This window comes from Cavia porcellus, unplaced genomic scaffold, assembly GCF_034190915.1.
Source record: "Cavia porcellus strain 051 isolate PalLab524CR breed Dunkin Hartley unplaced genomic scaffold, mCavPor4.1 scaffold_23, whole genome shotgun sequence".
In the NCBI taxonomy this organism is placed as follows: Eukaryota; Metazoa; Chordata; class Mammalia; order Rodentia; family Caviidae; genus Cavia; species Cavia porcellus.
In genome coordinates, this window is record NW_026947506.1 from 41,011,037 (window position 1) to 41,027,124 (window position 16,088).

At 47.5% G+C, this 16,088-nt stretch overlaps 1 protein-coding gene across 16 annotated transcripts in view; it reads left to right on the top strand.

Annotated features, from left to right (window-relative positions):
- The first annotated feature begins 234 nt into the window (after nucleotides 1–234).
- Nucleotides 235–16,088, top strand: part of Cux1 (cut like homeobox 1) — a 360,722-nt gene continuing 344,868 nt past the window's right edge. For 3 of the 16 annotated variants that reach the window (XM_063234256.1, XM_063234259.1, XM_063234263.1), the window contains exon 1: nucleotides 235–572. In XM_063234256.1, coding sequence (XP_063090326.1) covers nucleotides 510–572 — 63 coding nt within the window. In that variant the 5' untranslated portion in view covers nucleotides 235–509. Of the gene's footprint in view, nucleotides 573–1,267; nucleotides 2,070–16,088 lie in introns of those variants that run through there. The other 13 variants (XM_063234261.1, XM_063234262.1, XM_063234264.1 and 10 more) reach the window with 11 other exon arrangements.

The following is a 16,088-nucleotide window of genomic DNA, read 5'->3' on the forward strand; positions in this document are numbered from 1 at the left end:
GCGAGGGAAAGGGGCGCTGTCCTGACGTCCGCCTCAGACCTTCCAAGCTGGGGCACCGGGAGGGCTACGCTCCGCCGCCGCCCACGACCCCCGAGACCGAGCGCGCCCCAGGTAAGCTGGGCCCGGGGCCTCGGTGGGGGCCGAAGCCCTTACCGCGACCCGTAGCGCCCCCTCGGGGTTGGGCGCGCGGTCGCCACGACTGGGGATAGGGGTGCAGACAGGGGTGGGGGTCGCGGGCCCAGCGGTCGCCGCGCGGGGAGTGCGCAGGGCGGCGCGCGCCAGGCCGGCTGGCGGCCGCCGCGCCTGAGGACTCCGACTCCGACTCCGACTCAGGCTCGCCATGGCAGCTGAGGCGACGGCGCCGTGAAGAAGAGTCCGCGTCCGCCTTGGCGGCGGTGGAGGCCGGCTCCAGGCCGGGTTTTGGCGCCGCCCGCCTGCTGCCTCCTGGCGGCTCCTGAACTCCAGCCCCCTCTCTATCAGCCTCTCACTCCGTCTCAATATGTCTCAAGATGGCGGCCAATGTGGGATCGATGTTTCAATATTGGAAGCGCTTTGATTTACAGCAGCTGCAGGTCAGGCTTCTCCGCGCTCGGCCTCGCGCCTGGGGGTGGGGGCTGCGGGCGGTCGCGGCCTCCCCCAGGGACCCCAGGCTGCTCGGACGCCGGGGGGCCGCGGCGGCGGGGAGGAGGGGGTGCCGGGGAGAGCGGGGCCGAGTCGGGCACAAGTCCCCCTCGCTCCCTGGGCCCCCATTGATAACTCGCTTGATCAGAAATTGATCCTCTTTGTTCAATTCATCGATCAGCCCAAGATGGCGCCGGGAGCCGTCGCCGCCACCACCGCTGCCCCCGGTGTCTGCCCCCACTCCGGGCTCCCCCCCGCCCTGCGCCGCCGCTGCCTGCGCCTCCGCTGCCGTCGCCGCGGGACCGGAGAGGGGGCGGCCCGGTAGCCCCGCGAGGCGCGCGCGCGAGGGGGCGCGGGCAGCGGGCGGCGGGAGGGGACTGCGGCCCGGCGGCGGCGGCGACTCCCGCCCGCGCGCCCGCGCCCCCGGCCCGCCGTATTCCCGGGGAAAGTTTGTGGGGAGTTGCTGTGGGGGGTGAAGCGCCTGCCTCTCCAGGAGGAGCCGCCGGCGCGGCGGAGCTGGGGCTGGTGGCGCTGTGGTGCCGCCGGCTCGGGGGAGGGTCACAGCGGCCACCGGCAGCAGTGGCGGCGGCGGCGCGGCCCGGCTCCGGCCAGGCGGGCGGTTGGCCGGCGGGCGCCCGCGCTCACTGCCCGGGCCGGCCCGGGCCCCGGGCCCCTCTCAGTGCCACTGTCAGCCGGCCTCCGGCCGCCGGCGCTACTCGGGCACCCGGCGCAGACACCCGGTTTGTTTACGTCCCGAGAGCGCCCCGGGGGCTACCCGCAGCCGCCCCGCTCTTTTGTGTGCCTGCGCGAGTGACGCGGTGCTGCCTGTCCGCGCCCTAGGGACCCCGCGGGGGCGCTTCGGGGAAACTTGACAAGGGGCGGCTGGGACGTCCCGCACGCGTTGCCGTGGGTCGCGGCGTCCGGGACCGGGAGAAGGCTGCAACTTTCCCCGAGCGGCTGCCCGCGCGGGGGGCGCGCTTCCTCACTGCCGCGGGTCAGACAGTGCGGCCCTCGCTGCGCGCGCGGGGACTCCCGCGGCCCGGAGTGATCCGCCGCGCGCTCCATTCCGGCTCCTTCCTCCGGGTGACCGGGAACGGGGCGGGGGGGGGGGTCTTGTCCTCTCTGCAGGGTCAGCAGGCGCTATGGAGCGCACGGTGCCTCCGCTCCGAGATTCCTTCTCGGCCCGGGTTCTCGAAAGCAAAGCCGCGGGTCCCCCCATAGACTCTGGCGTGCGGGAAAGTGGTCCTGGCGCCGAGCCCCAGGAACGCTATCCGGAGCCCGAGCTGTCGCCGTGCTCAAGGGGTGCGCTCTTGCCTGGCACCCCCCACCCAGAGGACAGGCGCGTCTTGAGGGTCCGCCCCGCAAGTGCCTGCTCCGCGCTCGCGGCGGCCGGACAGCCCCGGGACGCTGCCAGGTGGATGTTGTGTGTAGCCGGAGCCAAGTTGAAGGTGAGCGGCTCGTGGGCCAGAAGCTCTTTGAACACTGGGGGCCCGGGAGGGAGACAGTCGTGGCTTGAAAGAACCCAGGGCAGCTTGGCGCTCTCGGGGTCCTCGCAGCGTCCCTGGGGAGCCCTTGCTGCTCCGGCCTGTAAGGTGTGCACAGAGGTGAACTTGGCTGAACTTTTCTAACCGGGGGGAATGATGATAGTCACCGGCAGCACCTGTGGTAGTAAAGCAGACAACTGACTACACATGCAGGATTTTAAGAAATGAAGTGGATTGGATTAAAACATATGTAAGTTGAGTCTGGCAACTTTAATTGTATGCCCTTGTTTTCCTCCCATTCCTATTTTAAAACGATAGAGCAGACTCATAGTCGTTATGAAATTTCCTCAGATTTCTCTAAGTAGGAAGAAGAGTATGTGAACTATGTATTTCCGATAAGATTAGAACTTAAAGGAGTTTGAGTATTTATTGACTAAAATAGATTACTCCAAAGTGTCTATTGTGTAAATTAGATTCCTGAGTGTAATGAACACAGCCGAATGGCATTTTTGATAAATTGGTCTACCCTGTTTTAGTAAAAATAGCTCCCTTTTACCATAATTTAATTCTTGTGCTTACTGTAAAACCCGTTCTGGAGTTTTAAGAGACAAACCTTAATATTCCCCCCACCTCCTGTCTTCCTAAATGTGACATCCTAGCTTAACATCAGTGAAGTTGTTTTTTTTTAAGCATCCGGGCTGAGCTGCCTGGGAAATGGATTTGGTTTCTAGAGAGTTACTAGATTTTATGGGCTGTATATAAATACAGTCCAATACAGAAAAATCCCTTACCCATTGATTAGCTACTTTTTTGGGGAATCATGAGGACATTTAACTATGTAGCTGTAGGATTTGATTAAGCTTCCCTGGCAGTTTACTTAACTGAATTTTATGTTCTGGAAAACGCAGCAACATTATACAAAATCTTTTCTGTAAGCTGCATTCTTTTTACCAAACATCTATTGCCTTTTGGTGAGCAGATAACAATTTGGCCTTAGATGATTTCCTGTGGCTGCTCAGCTGCATGTTTGAAGATGTCATTTTGGACACGAAATGTCGAAGTTTATGTGTAAAGTCGGACTGGTCCTTTCTTTGGGTCCTGGGGAGGTCTTTGAGTTGGTGTCTGGCTGAGCATCCGCTCTGTTCCCATAGACAGTAAGTGAGCCACTGAAACTGCAGTTTGATCACGAGTTCATTGGCTTCAGTCTCTTCTCTCTCCAGACTCTAACACTGAGATGAGGGTGCCTGCAAGTCCAGTGTCTGCTGTAGCATTGCCACCTGAAGGCAAGGAGGCAGGGTTCAGCTAGACTCACCAAGTTAAGAGACTTCGGTGGGTCTGGATAAGATCTGGCAGTTCCATATCTCTTCAGCGCCCCAGTGAGTCATGGTTACGTTCTTTTCCCTCTGCTTCTTGAGTTTTGAAGCCACTGTGGGGACTTGGAGTGAAAGCCTAGGAAGAGGGCATCTGGAAATGGTGCTCTACATGGTTTCCTTTTTAGTCCCAAAGATTATCGCTATGGAAGTTTCGGTGCTTTGTCCTTGCTAAGACTAGTTGGACAAGTTTTTATCCTATCCCAGACTTGTAAAAACCAGACTTTTTTTTTTTAAGTAAGAAAAACACCATTGTATAAATTTATCTTTTAAATACACATCTGAAAAGAGGACACTTTCTAAAACAAGCGCATTTGTAATTCTGTTATGTGATTGTGGAGTTCTGAATTTTTTGGAATGGAGCCTGCCGGCCCTGGTTCTCTTTGCAGCATTGTCCTTGCATGGGGACCCATTTTCCCCTTTAGGGGTCCCCTGCCACAGTGAACTTTAAAAGGTGTCCTCTTTTTCAGTATGAGAAAGCAATTTAAGTTTTGTCCAAAGTCTGTTTTCTGGCTCCTTTTGTTTTTTTCCTGTCATGGAAGTGTGTATGTTACCAGCTGTCAACACTGTTCCCTATAATAAATCTTTTAATTAAGGTATCATGTGTAGTGTCTTTAATAGAATAATGAATAAACAAATGACACTGTCGCCGCTCCTCTTTTTGTGTTGGAGATTGGGGGTATGAGGGGTTCATTATTATTTGCTTGAAATTTTTACCTCGGAGTTTTAAAAAGGTAAGTCATTGAAAAGATAAAGTTAACCAGGGCACCTCCAGTTGAGCTGGGTGCATAGGGACCCTTTTGCTTGTGTCTCCAGTTTCATGTATGTGTCAGTAATCAGCTAACTTAGGAAAGTTTGAAAAAACCTGCTCCTCTCTAGAATTATTCTTCTCTCATCCCCAGAGCTAACCTTAAAAATGTCGAATAGTGACCTCCTTGAGCCCACGACCTTTAATGACTCTGTTGCTGTCAAATAAAAAAAAAAAATCTACCAGAGTTTGTGTGGGAACTGTGAAGACACAGTAGTGTGTACTCGATGAGACCACAGTCTGTCTTAGTAACAAGGCTTGAAGTAGAAAATCCATTTTTGTTTCAGTTCTGTAGAAGAATGAAAGAAGGACAAATTTGTTAGGGGAAAATTTGTAAATTTTTAAAGGAAAAATCCATTGTATGAAAAATCCTACAGAGCTAGGCTCAATTCTAACCCATGTTCCTGTTTTATATAGGACACACATTTGGTTCATGTAAATTTCACATACAGTATTTGATGTATCTTCTGTGTTATATCTTCTGTGTTGACATATCTTTTGTGTTATAGTACAAATGGTATACGCAATTACTATAAAACTTATTCAAACATATGGGTTCATAAATTGCTATTATTTAATACATAACTTAAAAATATAACTGCTCTCCCCATGCAGTCTTGATTTTTATTAATAATCGTTAAAGACAGAAATGTGTCTACCTAGTACTTTTGTTTTGTCTGAAGCTCTGAGTTATCACTGCAGAAATAGTTTTAATTTCAACTGAAATATCCCTGCCTCTGGTTGTTTAAACCAGGCCCTTAATCTTATTTTAACATTTAAAAGTTTTCAAGAAACCCGGAAGAATTGTTTTGTGTAAGTAGCAAGTGAACACGTAGTTTAAACACTCAAGCAATTCTGGTATCTAATTGGAAACAGGTGGAATTCCTGGAATCTTGTATTTGAGTCTTACTATAGCCAAGCATGGGGACACTTTTACTTGTTGCTACTCATTTTGTGGACACTATTTGTAGAGGGGCCAGCTCCAAAGCCTCTCATTATAGCCCACAGCTATTTACCTGGACGTTCCAGTAACGCTGAGCATTGTGGGACCTGATGCCTATGAATGTTAAGACTCTGAGAAAATTGTGTTTGCAAATAATAGAGTGAAAAAGGAATTCTACTGGCATTACTAAATGATTTATTACCTGTCTTGTATAACTTTTATAGCAAAGAAATTGTGAGTTTGTGACTTCTGATTTAGTGAACATATATTAACCTGCATGTGTAGATGCATTTTATTATGTCCTGACAGTGGTTTAGAATTGAAAGAGAAGATACTAGTTCTGTGTTTAGAGGTACAAGCTTTAATTGCAGCCAAAAAATATTAACTTGGTTTGAGGCATCGTTTCAATAAAATACTAATGATGGGCCCCTTCAAATTGTCTATTGTTTTTACTGTTCTAGTTTTCAAAATGTGTTCCTGAAAGCTCCTCCATAGCCCTGTTTTTTTTTTCTCTGTGTTTCAGAAGCCAGTTTTGATTTGTGTGTAGGTGTTACAGGTTTCTGGAGGATAACTGAGATTTGCTTTTGAGCTGCTGATACTGTTGCAATTTTGGGTTTGCTGAACTGCCCTGGGTCTTGGTTTCCAGCAAGGTGCTGAGAAAGCTGGTGGAAGAGAGCACTCCCCTGCAGGAAGAAGGTGTCCCTGCAGAAAGTGAACTGGAACTGAGGGAGAACTAGGGAGAACCTCATTTGTGTCATGCCTAGAGCAGCTTTGAAGCACCTGTGTTATGACTCACAGATTTTTTTTTTGTGGTATCAGGGATCAAACTCTCAACTGCGCGCTTGACAGACAGGCACTTAATGCCACTGAGCTAAATCCCTGGCCCTTGACTTACAGATTTTTCCTTTTTTTGGTCTTTTTCCTTTTTATTGGTACTGGGATTGAATTCACGACTGCCTGCTTGCAAGGCAGGCACTTAGGCCGCTGAGCTAAATCCCCAGCCCCGACTTACAGATTTTTAAAAAGTGTGCTGTATCCTGTGTGCATAATATGATAGTTAAAAAAGAGAGTGAACAACTCTGAAAGACATCTAATTTGTTGCAAACTTTAAGAATTTTTCCTTTAAAAAGCAAACAGCTCTTTGATAAAAATAATTCTCATTCTTACTGTAATTAAATTCCAATAGAATGATGTTAATACATAAAATACAGGCTGTCAGTTTCTTCATGTTAGTCTGAAAGTTTTTCCTTACTGTAGGAGGCCCCAGGCTGTTGGTAGAATTTGTGTTTAATAGAGCCCTGGACCCCAGGAATCCCAGGAATTTCTGTGGCCACAGGGTTGCCTGAGCCCCGAGGGACACTGGTAAAGTTCAACCCACAGGGGGTCTTCCTATGCCAGGAATCCTATCTGGCAGGAGGTTGAGAGGAAGGAGGATAGAAGTACTCCTGCCAGGAGTTTACTGCCACTAAAGAGCAACCCAACCTGTAAGAGATGCACAGTACACAAAACTGAGTAGGTCCTGCTTCCTTCTATTAAAGTGTTTGTGAAACTCAGTAGGGAATGCCTAGGCATCTGGCCACACCTTTGTAAGACTGGTGTCCACCAGGTCTTCTATAAGGCAACCTCCTTCAGCTGACGCTTGCAATTGTGGATCTGTTTGACCGTTGGTGATTTATGCAATTCATGTAGGAGGAAATTACCAGAGCTTAAACTCTGAAGCACCAGGGAAATAGCGTGCTCTTTCTTAGCATTTTCTTGTCTGTACCAACACAAGGCCTGTTCTCTTCCAGACAGCTCTACTTGGCTGTACTTACTTTTTTTTAAGTTAGTGCATTTAACATTTAAAAAGTTATCTATAGTTGTGAGGTGTTTTGAGTTCGTTGAAGGGGAAAACAAATGGACAAACTAGCTCTTTCTTAAACAAATATTGCGAAATTGTGAGAAATAGAATGTCATTCTTACTGTCATTAAAAACTTATCTGGGCGTTGACAGCTCTTTGCTAAATGGAAGATCCTGTCCACCTAGCATATGGGGGAAAGAAAACAAAATAAAACTAACCATAGCTCAAAAGCGTCTTCCCATTTTTCTCCTCCAGTAAGACAGTCTTTCTTAGATGAGGTCTTTTCCCCCTAATAAACTGTGACTATTTCATTTTTCTAACAGTTTTATATTCCAAGACCAAAAGAATTGTGAATTCATTTTAGCTTCCTTTGCTCACTTGTTCTTTTGTACCTGTGAGGTTCTTTGATTTATTGCCACTTTCCCTCCTATACCTGGAAAATTACTATTTAGATAAAAATGATTTGATAAGAGTTTGTACATGACACCAAAAGTAAACCATTCTCTTGAACAGTCTGCAGCCGTGAACATTAGCAAGGCCCCAGGGCTGGTGGTTAAGGCAGGGCTGCTGCGGAGCCGCCCTCAGCTGCCAAGTGCCAGCCTGAAGCTCCTACTGTCACTTCTGCCTGTCGTTTCTTGCCCTGCTTCTGCCCTGCCACACCTGTCCTCTCTTACATGTGACAATTTTTTCTCCCCTTTTTGCCATAGGTATTTGTGGAGCTCCGTTATTTTGAGATTTCTCAGAAGAAAGCTATAATGTAAATGAAAATTTAAATTCTTGGTGGATGGAATTGTACTTTTAATTTGGGGGGTGGAGTACTAGGAATCAAACTCAGGACCTCATGCTTGCCAGGCAGGTGCTGTGTCACTGAGCTAAATGCCCAGCCTTCCTGTACATTTAATTTTTAATGAAGTGTACAGAAGACTTTTATGTTCCCCTTGGGAATAGGGACTTTTCTACCACCAGTTTTTGTATCATTTTAAAAGGTGTGCAGGTAATGACGAAACACATTTGGGTTTTGTTCCACATGGTAGCTGACTTAGAACTTGAACCCGTGTACTCTGGTGTTATATTGTTCTGCTCTAGCCTTGCCAAGAGAGAGGATGGCAACAGCCTGTGGAACAGACATTTCAAAGGGAAAGGCTCTGAGTCCACAGCATGCAACTAAAATTATGACTAGAGCTCTAAAGTCAGATTCCATTCTGTTCACACAGCAGAGAGGTTACAAGCTGTATAGCTTTGAAATAGAAAATTGTGAGCTTGGGAGCATTCATTTAAGCAAGTGTGGAAATGTTAATTTACTGGACTTGCTTATTACAACTGCACCTCAGCTCCTCGCTTTTGCAGCAGTGTATGCCATCACATCATTTAGCCAAGTAGGAGACAAGTTCAGGTTGGGAGTCATGTTTCTGCTCTGGAGGCATGTATGAGATCACAGAGCCAGACAGGAAGTTTGCGCCGCTGCAGGGTGCCCCTTCCAGGTGATTGGGTTGGCCACAGACCTAACAGTCTTGAGTGAACACAGGGACCATGAGGTGGCCCCATACTTTGGCAAGCTGGGCTGTGGAATCGTAAAGCTGGCCCCTGGAGCTGGCTATCCCAGAAGGCAAGCTCAGTCATCCTTTTTCTCCACCCAGTCCTCAGCCCTGGTACCAGTTTGTCAGCATTGATGTGCGAGTAGGAAAGGAAGGATGTTGCCAATTATGGTGGAAGGTCATTGTCAGGAGAGTTAGAAGTGGTTTGTGATTGTTTAATGTGGCTCTGTGTTGGTATGTAATTGTGCTGTCATAATGTGCAGATAGTTTAATGAGACATTTTTTTCACATGTATGCAGTCAGTTTTGGGACTGCTTATTGAAAGTGTTTTCTAATGCAACACAATCCAAGTGTGTAGTCTTTGTTTGAAAATTGACCATTCAAAGCAGGTCACAATTCATTATAGATGTGGCTGCCACATTAATCTTCCCAAACCATTGATTTTGTCATGTCATGCCTTTTCTTAAATACCCACAATGGCTCACTTTGGCACCTGCTGGAGAACACATTCCTTAGGCTGCCAGACTGCTCTTGGTGGGTGTCTCTACTTTACCTCAACCTTTGGTCCCAGCAGGAATGATCTCAGAGTCCTGCTCATTTTAGGAAACTCTTTCATACTCCCTCTACATCTGAGCATCCAGCCTGATTTCATGTATTTCATTCTTCCTTTACCCCTGTGTTCATTATCTGGAGGAGTGGGTGACGTGGCCAGCGCAGAGCTATGTGCCTGAGGCACTATGGAGGCTGCAGAAAAGGTTTGGAAATCAGGCATGGACTTTTGTTTTATGTGACGTAAATACAATTATGTGTATTTTAATCAGTGTATGCAAAGAAAGAATTTAATAAATGGGAGTAAAAGTAAAGCATACCTATTAGTGGTTTTTCACACACTGCCATTTTAATATAATTGACCTACCTTTCAGTTGCCTAGGCAGGGAAAAAGCTGTGCTTCTTTGGGGATATGAGAGATTTGGAGTGGGCTGGAGGAGACCTGAAGAGGAAGGAAAGTTGAGCCCAGCTCTGTGCACTTGGCCAAATATGGGAGAGGGCTTTTCCAATTTAAAGAAAAAGGATGTAGCATGGCTGGGGACCTTGGCGGCTTCCTTCTAAATGCTGGCTCCCTCCTGTAGTACCTCTGATTACCCATTTGGCACCCATTGCAACACCAACAGTACCTTCCAGCTGTTGTGCATCTGCTGTCCTGCTCTGTCTGCCCTGAGGGCAGGGGCTCCCACAATTGGTAACTGCTGCTTGGACCTGAGCACTGTGGCGTCTCAGTGTTCTTACTGAGGACGGTCACAAATAATTAATTTAAGAATAGAAACTTGATTTTTTTCCCCTCTCTTTTGTTGTTTGCTTGTTTTTGTGGTGTTGGGGATTGAACCCAGAGTCTTGTGCATGCAAGGCTAGAACTCTACCACTGATCCACAGCCTCAGCTGGCTAGCTAGCTAGCTTTTTTTCTTTATTTTTTTGTTTTTTTGTGGTGCTTTAATCAAACTTGGAGCCCTACATGTGCTAGGCAAGTATGCTATCACTAAGCTACATCCTCAGCCCAAACTTGATTCTTTATAATGTTTTGAAAGATAGCTCAATTATATTGAAATCACAGCATTTGGAAAACTATTGACAGATAATGTGTTTCATTTTTACTCCCATTTGTTAAATTCTTTCTTTGCATAGCAGTGGCTAAGATACACATAATTTTATTTGTGGCACATAAAACAAAAATCCACATTTTTAAAGATAGCATTGGGCCGAACATCATTGACAGGGATCCATTCTTTGAGTCTGAATGGAGACTCACAGGGAAAGCACTTTAGTGTGGTTTTCAGAATCTAACAAATGTAAGAGAAAGGCCAGGAGCAAGCAGTCAGGTTTGGGTGTTAGCATTGATGGAATGTCTCACATCCATCTGTCCCCCAAAAGTTTTCCCTGTGGTATGTGGCCGGCTATTTTAGAACAGTGGTCTTTATAGCCTGCCTGTTTTGCTGCTGCTTCATTTAGCCCTTGGAAGTAATGAGGATATTTTGGTGGTGGTCCCATCATTGGCTGCTGGGGACCTCTGAAGGGAAGTGGAAGAACCAGGATGTTCCTGTACGGGGTAGGGCCTGTACCTTCAGGGAAAGGGTGGAGGGAGAGGAGCCACTCCAGGCAGGAAAGAGGATGCACTTGTTTGGGAACAGAAGGGATTTGGGGGACAGAAGGGATTCCTGGGGTTGAACCCCTGGGCAGGAAGGTTGAACTTGGTAGAGAGATTGGTACTAAGGTTGAGAAGATGAGTTGAGACTGACTCTGCAGAGGGTTCTTTTGGAGATTTTGTGTGTGCTCTGGAATTCTGAATTTTTGGAGGTGGAATAGGATGAAAATTTACTTTTAACTGGATTTCCACCCTGGTCTTCACTTTTCTATCCTGGAGCTAGGGCTTCTGTGATGCTGGGTAAAAGGAAGGTGAAAGGAACGTACTGCTTCCAGAGCTGGATCTACAAGTGGTGGCTGTTTATGTCCACTGGTGAAAGGACAGGAGCTTTTTTTTTTTTTTTGAGCTAGGTCTCACTGTGGAGTTTAGGCTGCCCTTGAGCCCCTGTGTAGCAAAGGAGCTTTTAATGTTAATGTTTTTGTCTACTACCAGCTTTCATTTCCTTGGGCATGGGTCATTGGTACTAGTTTAGATTCTCAGTTGATATCCTGTGCGTGCGTGTGTGTGTGTGTGTGTGTGTGTGCACGCACACGCATGCGCGTGCGCACACACACACACACTGAGTCCAGTGGAGGGTTAGTGGTCACTGCTGTGTATGAACTGGAGTCTCAGATGAGGCAGAAGGGTCACTGTGGGGAGGCCATAGGGACATTCAGATGGGGGCTCCCAAACTCCCTTATCGAGAGGCTGCCCAAGATGAGGTTGGGGTAGGACTGAGTCTCTGGATTGAGTTGGCCCAGGTGGGAGGACCTGTGGGAAAAACTTCAGGGTGAAGCCTGGTTACCTCTGTGACCTGAACCATAGCCAAACTGAGAGGCACTACAGTTGTATCCTTAGGACCTATGAGCATGGCAGCAGAGGGCATTTATCCAGTGCTCCAGTACAGTGATGGAAATGGGCTTAAAGGAGCCCTCCTTGCCACCTTGCCTGTGTCCTCAGATGCTGAAAGAATATTGGGGAACTGTGAGGCGGGAGAGAGGGCTGATGGTGGGAACTGCACTATCCAGTAGAGACAGGTTCTAGCAGGATTTTAGCAGGATGTAGGATGCAGGGCTGGGTGTTGGGGAGCTAGTGGCTTCTAGGTACTGCTGTTTGTATTTAACCCTGTAATGGCAGAGACTGGAGCCCTACTCTCCAAGCCCCTGGGAGTGGAGTTCGTTAAGTCCTCATTGTAATAAGGACTCAGCTCTTTGCAGATCGGCTAATGTGATCAGGATGGCACACCCTACAGAAGCACTGTATTTAGCCTCCATGGAGCTGCCATGTTCAGTGAGAGACTGACTGTATGAGAGGTATGTGGGTGGACATTTGTCCTCAGCCTGATCACAGTGACACTCCTTAGATCTTAGCTTGTTTTTCTCAGGGAATTACCATTGGAAAATAGCTTTTTGGTGACTTTGAATTCAGATGATATTATTGTGTGTGCATGCCAGATATTTTTGTGAGGACGTGGTTTGCCTTGTTTGAAATTATAAATTTAAAGAAAAAACATATGCACTGGTCCTGGAAATAATGTAGCATATTTGGGTAAAATTGTTTGCTATCTTGTTTTGTGGGGAGGTCTCTTTCATAGACTGGTGGGGCCATTCATACGTTCATCTATTGACTGTATGTGGCATAGTGCCTGATTCATGTGGGAGTCTGTTGACACCCTTATTCCAAGAGGAATAAGCCCCCGCCTGCTGGTTGGAGAACTCGGCATAGGGCATGTGGAGTGGTCAGGCTGGACGTGGCTAGGTATGTCTGATGTGTGGCAGGGCAGGCAAGGCCTCTTGCTCCAAGCTCTTGTTTATTCTGTTTATCATCTCCTGGGCATAGGGTAGGGCTGTGTGCCAGAGAAGCAGGGAGTCTCTGCCCCTTAAGGAACTTATTTTGTTACATGGGAGGCAGAAAACAGATGAGCATTGAGTAACATGTGAGTGTCTAGTACCTGGGAACAAGCAAAGGAAACCTGTGTGCAAAGCCCTATGGACTCATGTCTGTCTCTTCAGAGGCCCTGAGAAGTAACTGGTTTCTAAATTAAAGCAGGCAGCATAGGGCTCAGATGTACTTCTGGAGAGGGTGGATTGACTTTCCAGAATCCCCATGTGAAGAACAGACCAGAGTGAGGAGATGGGAGTAAAGAATGGAACCAGGAGGGTGTGCAATCACAGTTCCTGTGAGAGGTGTATAGGGCTGGGACAGAGGATGCCAATCAGTGGTCGTGATGACTGACTAGGCTCTGCCCTGGCATTTGGGAGCAGACTGACCATAGCAGAGATGGGAGCAGGTGAATGGCATTTTAACTCACCACCACTGGGGCCTGAGAAACTGGGGAATAGCAGCCGTGGGAGGAACAGGGAACAAACTGGCAGGGTGTGATCTTCTTGACACTCAGCAACCAGTGGGTTAGTGTGTCTGGCACCTGGGGTGCAGGGTACTGGAACTTCTAGAGGTGACCACTGCAGATATCCACCTGGCTGAACTGCACAGGTGTGTAAAAAACAGGTGGAGTGATGGGACCCGAGCTTCAACTTTGGATGTGACTCACCATGTGAGGAGGCAGCTTGGAGTTTCTTTATTCATCTCTATTTGCCTTTGGTCGGTAATCCTTTGTAATTCCCTGGTTTCATGATGTAATTCTAATGGAATTAAACTTGAACACTTCAAAATTATGTAATTAATTATGTTCAGCTTCAGTTACAGTGACTAATTTTAGTGATACCTGGTGGCAAGACAGGTAGGTAGTGGTGGGGGATTTGTGCCTGCTAGGTATTAGGACAGTCCCATGCTGTCAGGCTTTGTGGTAGCCCCACCCAGGGGAGCCTGGCTGCCTTCTGGCTGCTCAAGGTGCCTCCAGTCCCTCTCTTCTAGGATCAGCTGTCCATGTAGGCATGCAGGGAGGGAACGGGGAGGTGATGGTGGGCAGGGAAGGGCTGCTTTGTGTAAAGTTAGAGTGGTTAGGAGTTCTGTTTTCTTGGGAAGCAAGGGAGGTACAGGCAAGTGACCATGAGGGTTCAGGCATTGGACAGACAGCTATGGTGGAGGGAAAGATGGAAGTGAAGTTTAAAAATGGGCTAGTATCTCCCTGAGGCCAAGGTGCAGGGTTCTGGGATCTGTAAACCAAACGATTAGTCCCTGAACCAGAGCTCTGAGCTTGCAGACTTCTCAGAAAGTTCACTAGTGCTGCTAGAAGCAGTTTTATTTGGTATTAGGAAGTCTTGCTCAGAAACGTTCCCCTTCATTGACTCTTCCCTCTAAAGCCAGACTCTAGACCTCTTCCTCTGATGGGGCACAGGTGTGGAGCTGTCCTGGGATGGGAGCGTACTGTGTTTGTGGAGGATGGAGCAGTTGACAGCTGTCTTTGTTAGCCACCAGCTTTTCTGTTCTCCTGAGGTACCTTTCGCTGCCACACAGCAGTGCCTGGGGGTGGTACTTGATGCCTACTCTTCTGTTCTTTAATGTGTCACACTAGAAGGTATTCTTGGTACCAGTGACCACTCGGTCTGCTCACACCCTGATCCATGTGGAGGACAGGGACATGAGGAGCCTGCTGGTGTTTGGGTGAGGCCTATTAGCACACCTAAGTGGCTGATGGGTTTTGTTTTTGAAGAGAGAGTGGAGTTGGAAAATATCAGGGTATACCCCTGATATTACTTTTAAAAAGTTATCTTTTGGGGGAGATGGCCCAGAAAGCTATTGAGGGGGAAAGTTTCCATTTTGAATACAATACTTGTTGACCTTGGGCATCTGTGGTTCTGTCACAGTCCCTCTGAGCTGTTACTTTCCTTTTTTAGGTAAAATTCACATCACATAAAATTCATATTTTTTAAGTTTACAATTCATTGGTTTTTAGGATATTCATAGTGTTTTGCAGCTAACACCACGTCTATGTCAGAACATGTCTGGCACTCCAGGAATCCTGTACCTTTCCTGGTCACTCTTTGTCTTGTCTTCTCCCTTGCTCCATGTAACCATCAGGTTATTTTCTGACTCTGGGTTTGCTTGTAATGGGTATTTCATGTATAAGTGGAATCACACAATATGTGGCTTCTTTCCCTTCACATCATGTTTCCAAGGTTCATCTAGGATGAATCACTCACATAGCAGTACTCCCCCACCTTTTTTAAAATTTGGTAGTAATGAGGATTGATTCCAGGGTCTTTCACTAGGCAACCCCTCCTCCCTGAGAATGCCATACTGGTATAGGAGTAATTGAAGAGTGATTTAAGCCCTTTTTTATTTTTTATGTTGAGATAGGGTCTTGCTAAGTTGCCAGGGGCTTGAATTTGCAGTACTCCTGTCTCAACCCCCTCAGGATGCGGGATTACAGTTGTGCATTTTGGCACCTGACAACTTTTTAGTCTGGTGTTTTGTTTCTTTCTTCGCCTCTTATATATAACTCCCTGCTTTCCACAGTGTTTGTTGTAGTCCCCAGGCTGATTCTCTTCTATAGTCTTCTGCCTTAGTCTTCTTGCTGACCCCCTCTCTGATTGCTCATGTGCTGTTATTCTCCTTGGAACAGCACTTTACAACTAGATTTTATGGGAATGGATTAGGAGCAGTTTGGAATGGGAACATATTTGTCCCAACTGTGCTCCCCTCCTGCCTTCCTTAATACCAGAGTCTCCCCCTAATGGGGCTGAGCCTTGAAGCTTATCTAACAAATACTGTATGTGACCTTGTTCCCTGATGACATTGATTCAGGTGTGGTGGTTTTTAACTTGGCTGGGGAACCTGGGTCTGTCTAGTACAGTTGTTCTGGGAAAGCCATTTGCTGCCTGCGGATGTGGTTGTGTGAGACAGAACTGCCCAGACCTACCACTACTGTCTTAGCATTACAGAGTGGGGTTGGAGGCCCCAAGCCAAAATGACAGTCATGTGGAGCAAGATGGTACAAGGTGCCTGGGCCTTTTAGTGGCGCTGAGCTTCTGAATAAGCTAGACTTGCAGTTACCTGAGATGGGAGAAAGCAGAATTTCCTTGTCATTCATAGTTGGGTCTTCAGTTACTAGAAAAGCATTCTGAAATAAGATGTCACAATTCAGATCCAAATCCTGGCTGTATGTGATCATGTGTACCTGAAATCTCCTCTGGAGACTTGAAGCAATATTGCTTGAGGCCAGGAGTTTAAGTCTAGTCTGGGTGACATAGACTTCATTAAAAAAAACAAAACAATAACAACAGTAAAACACAGATCTTGGAGGACTGCTATGGGTAGGTGTGGCTTGGCGTGGATGTAAAGGAGTATATTTGAGATACATGTGTCCTAAGTGAGGTCAGTTTGAGTGTGAGGGGGACATGTGTGCC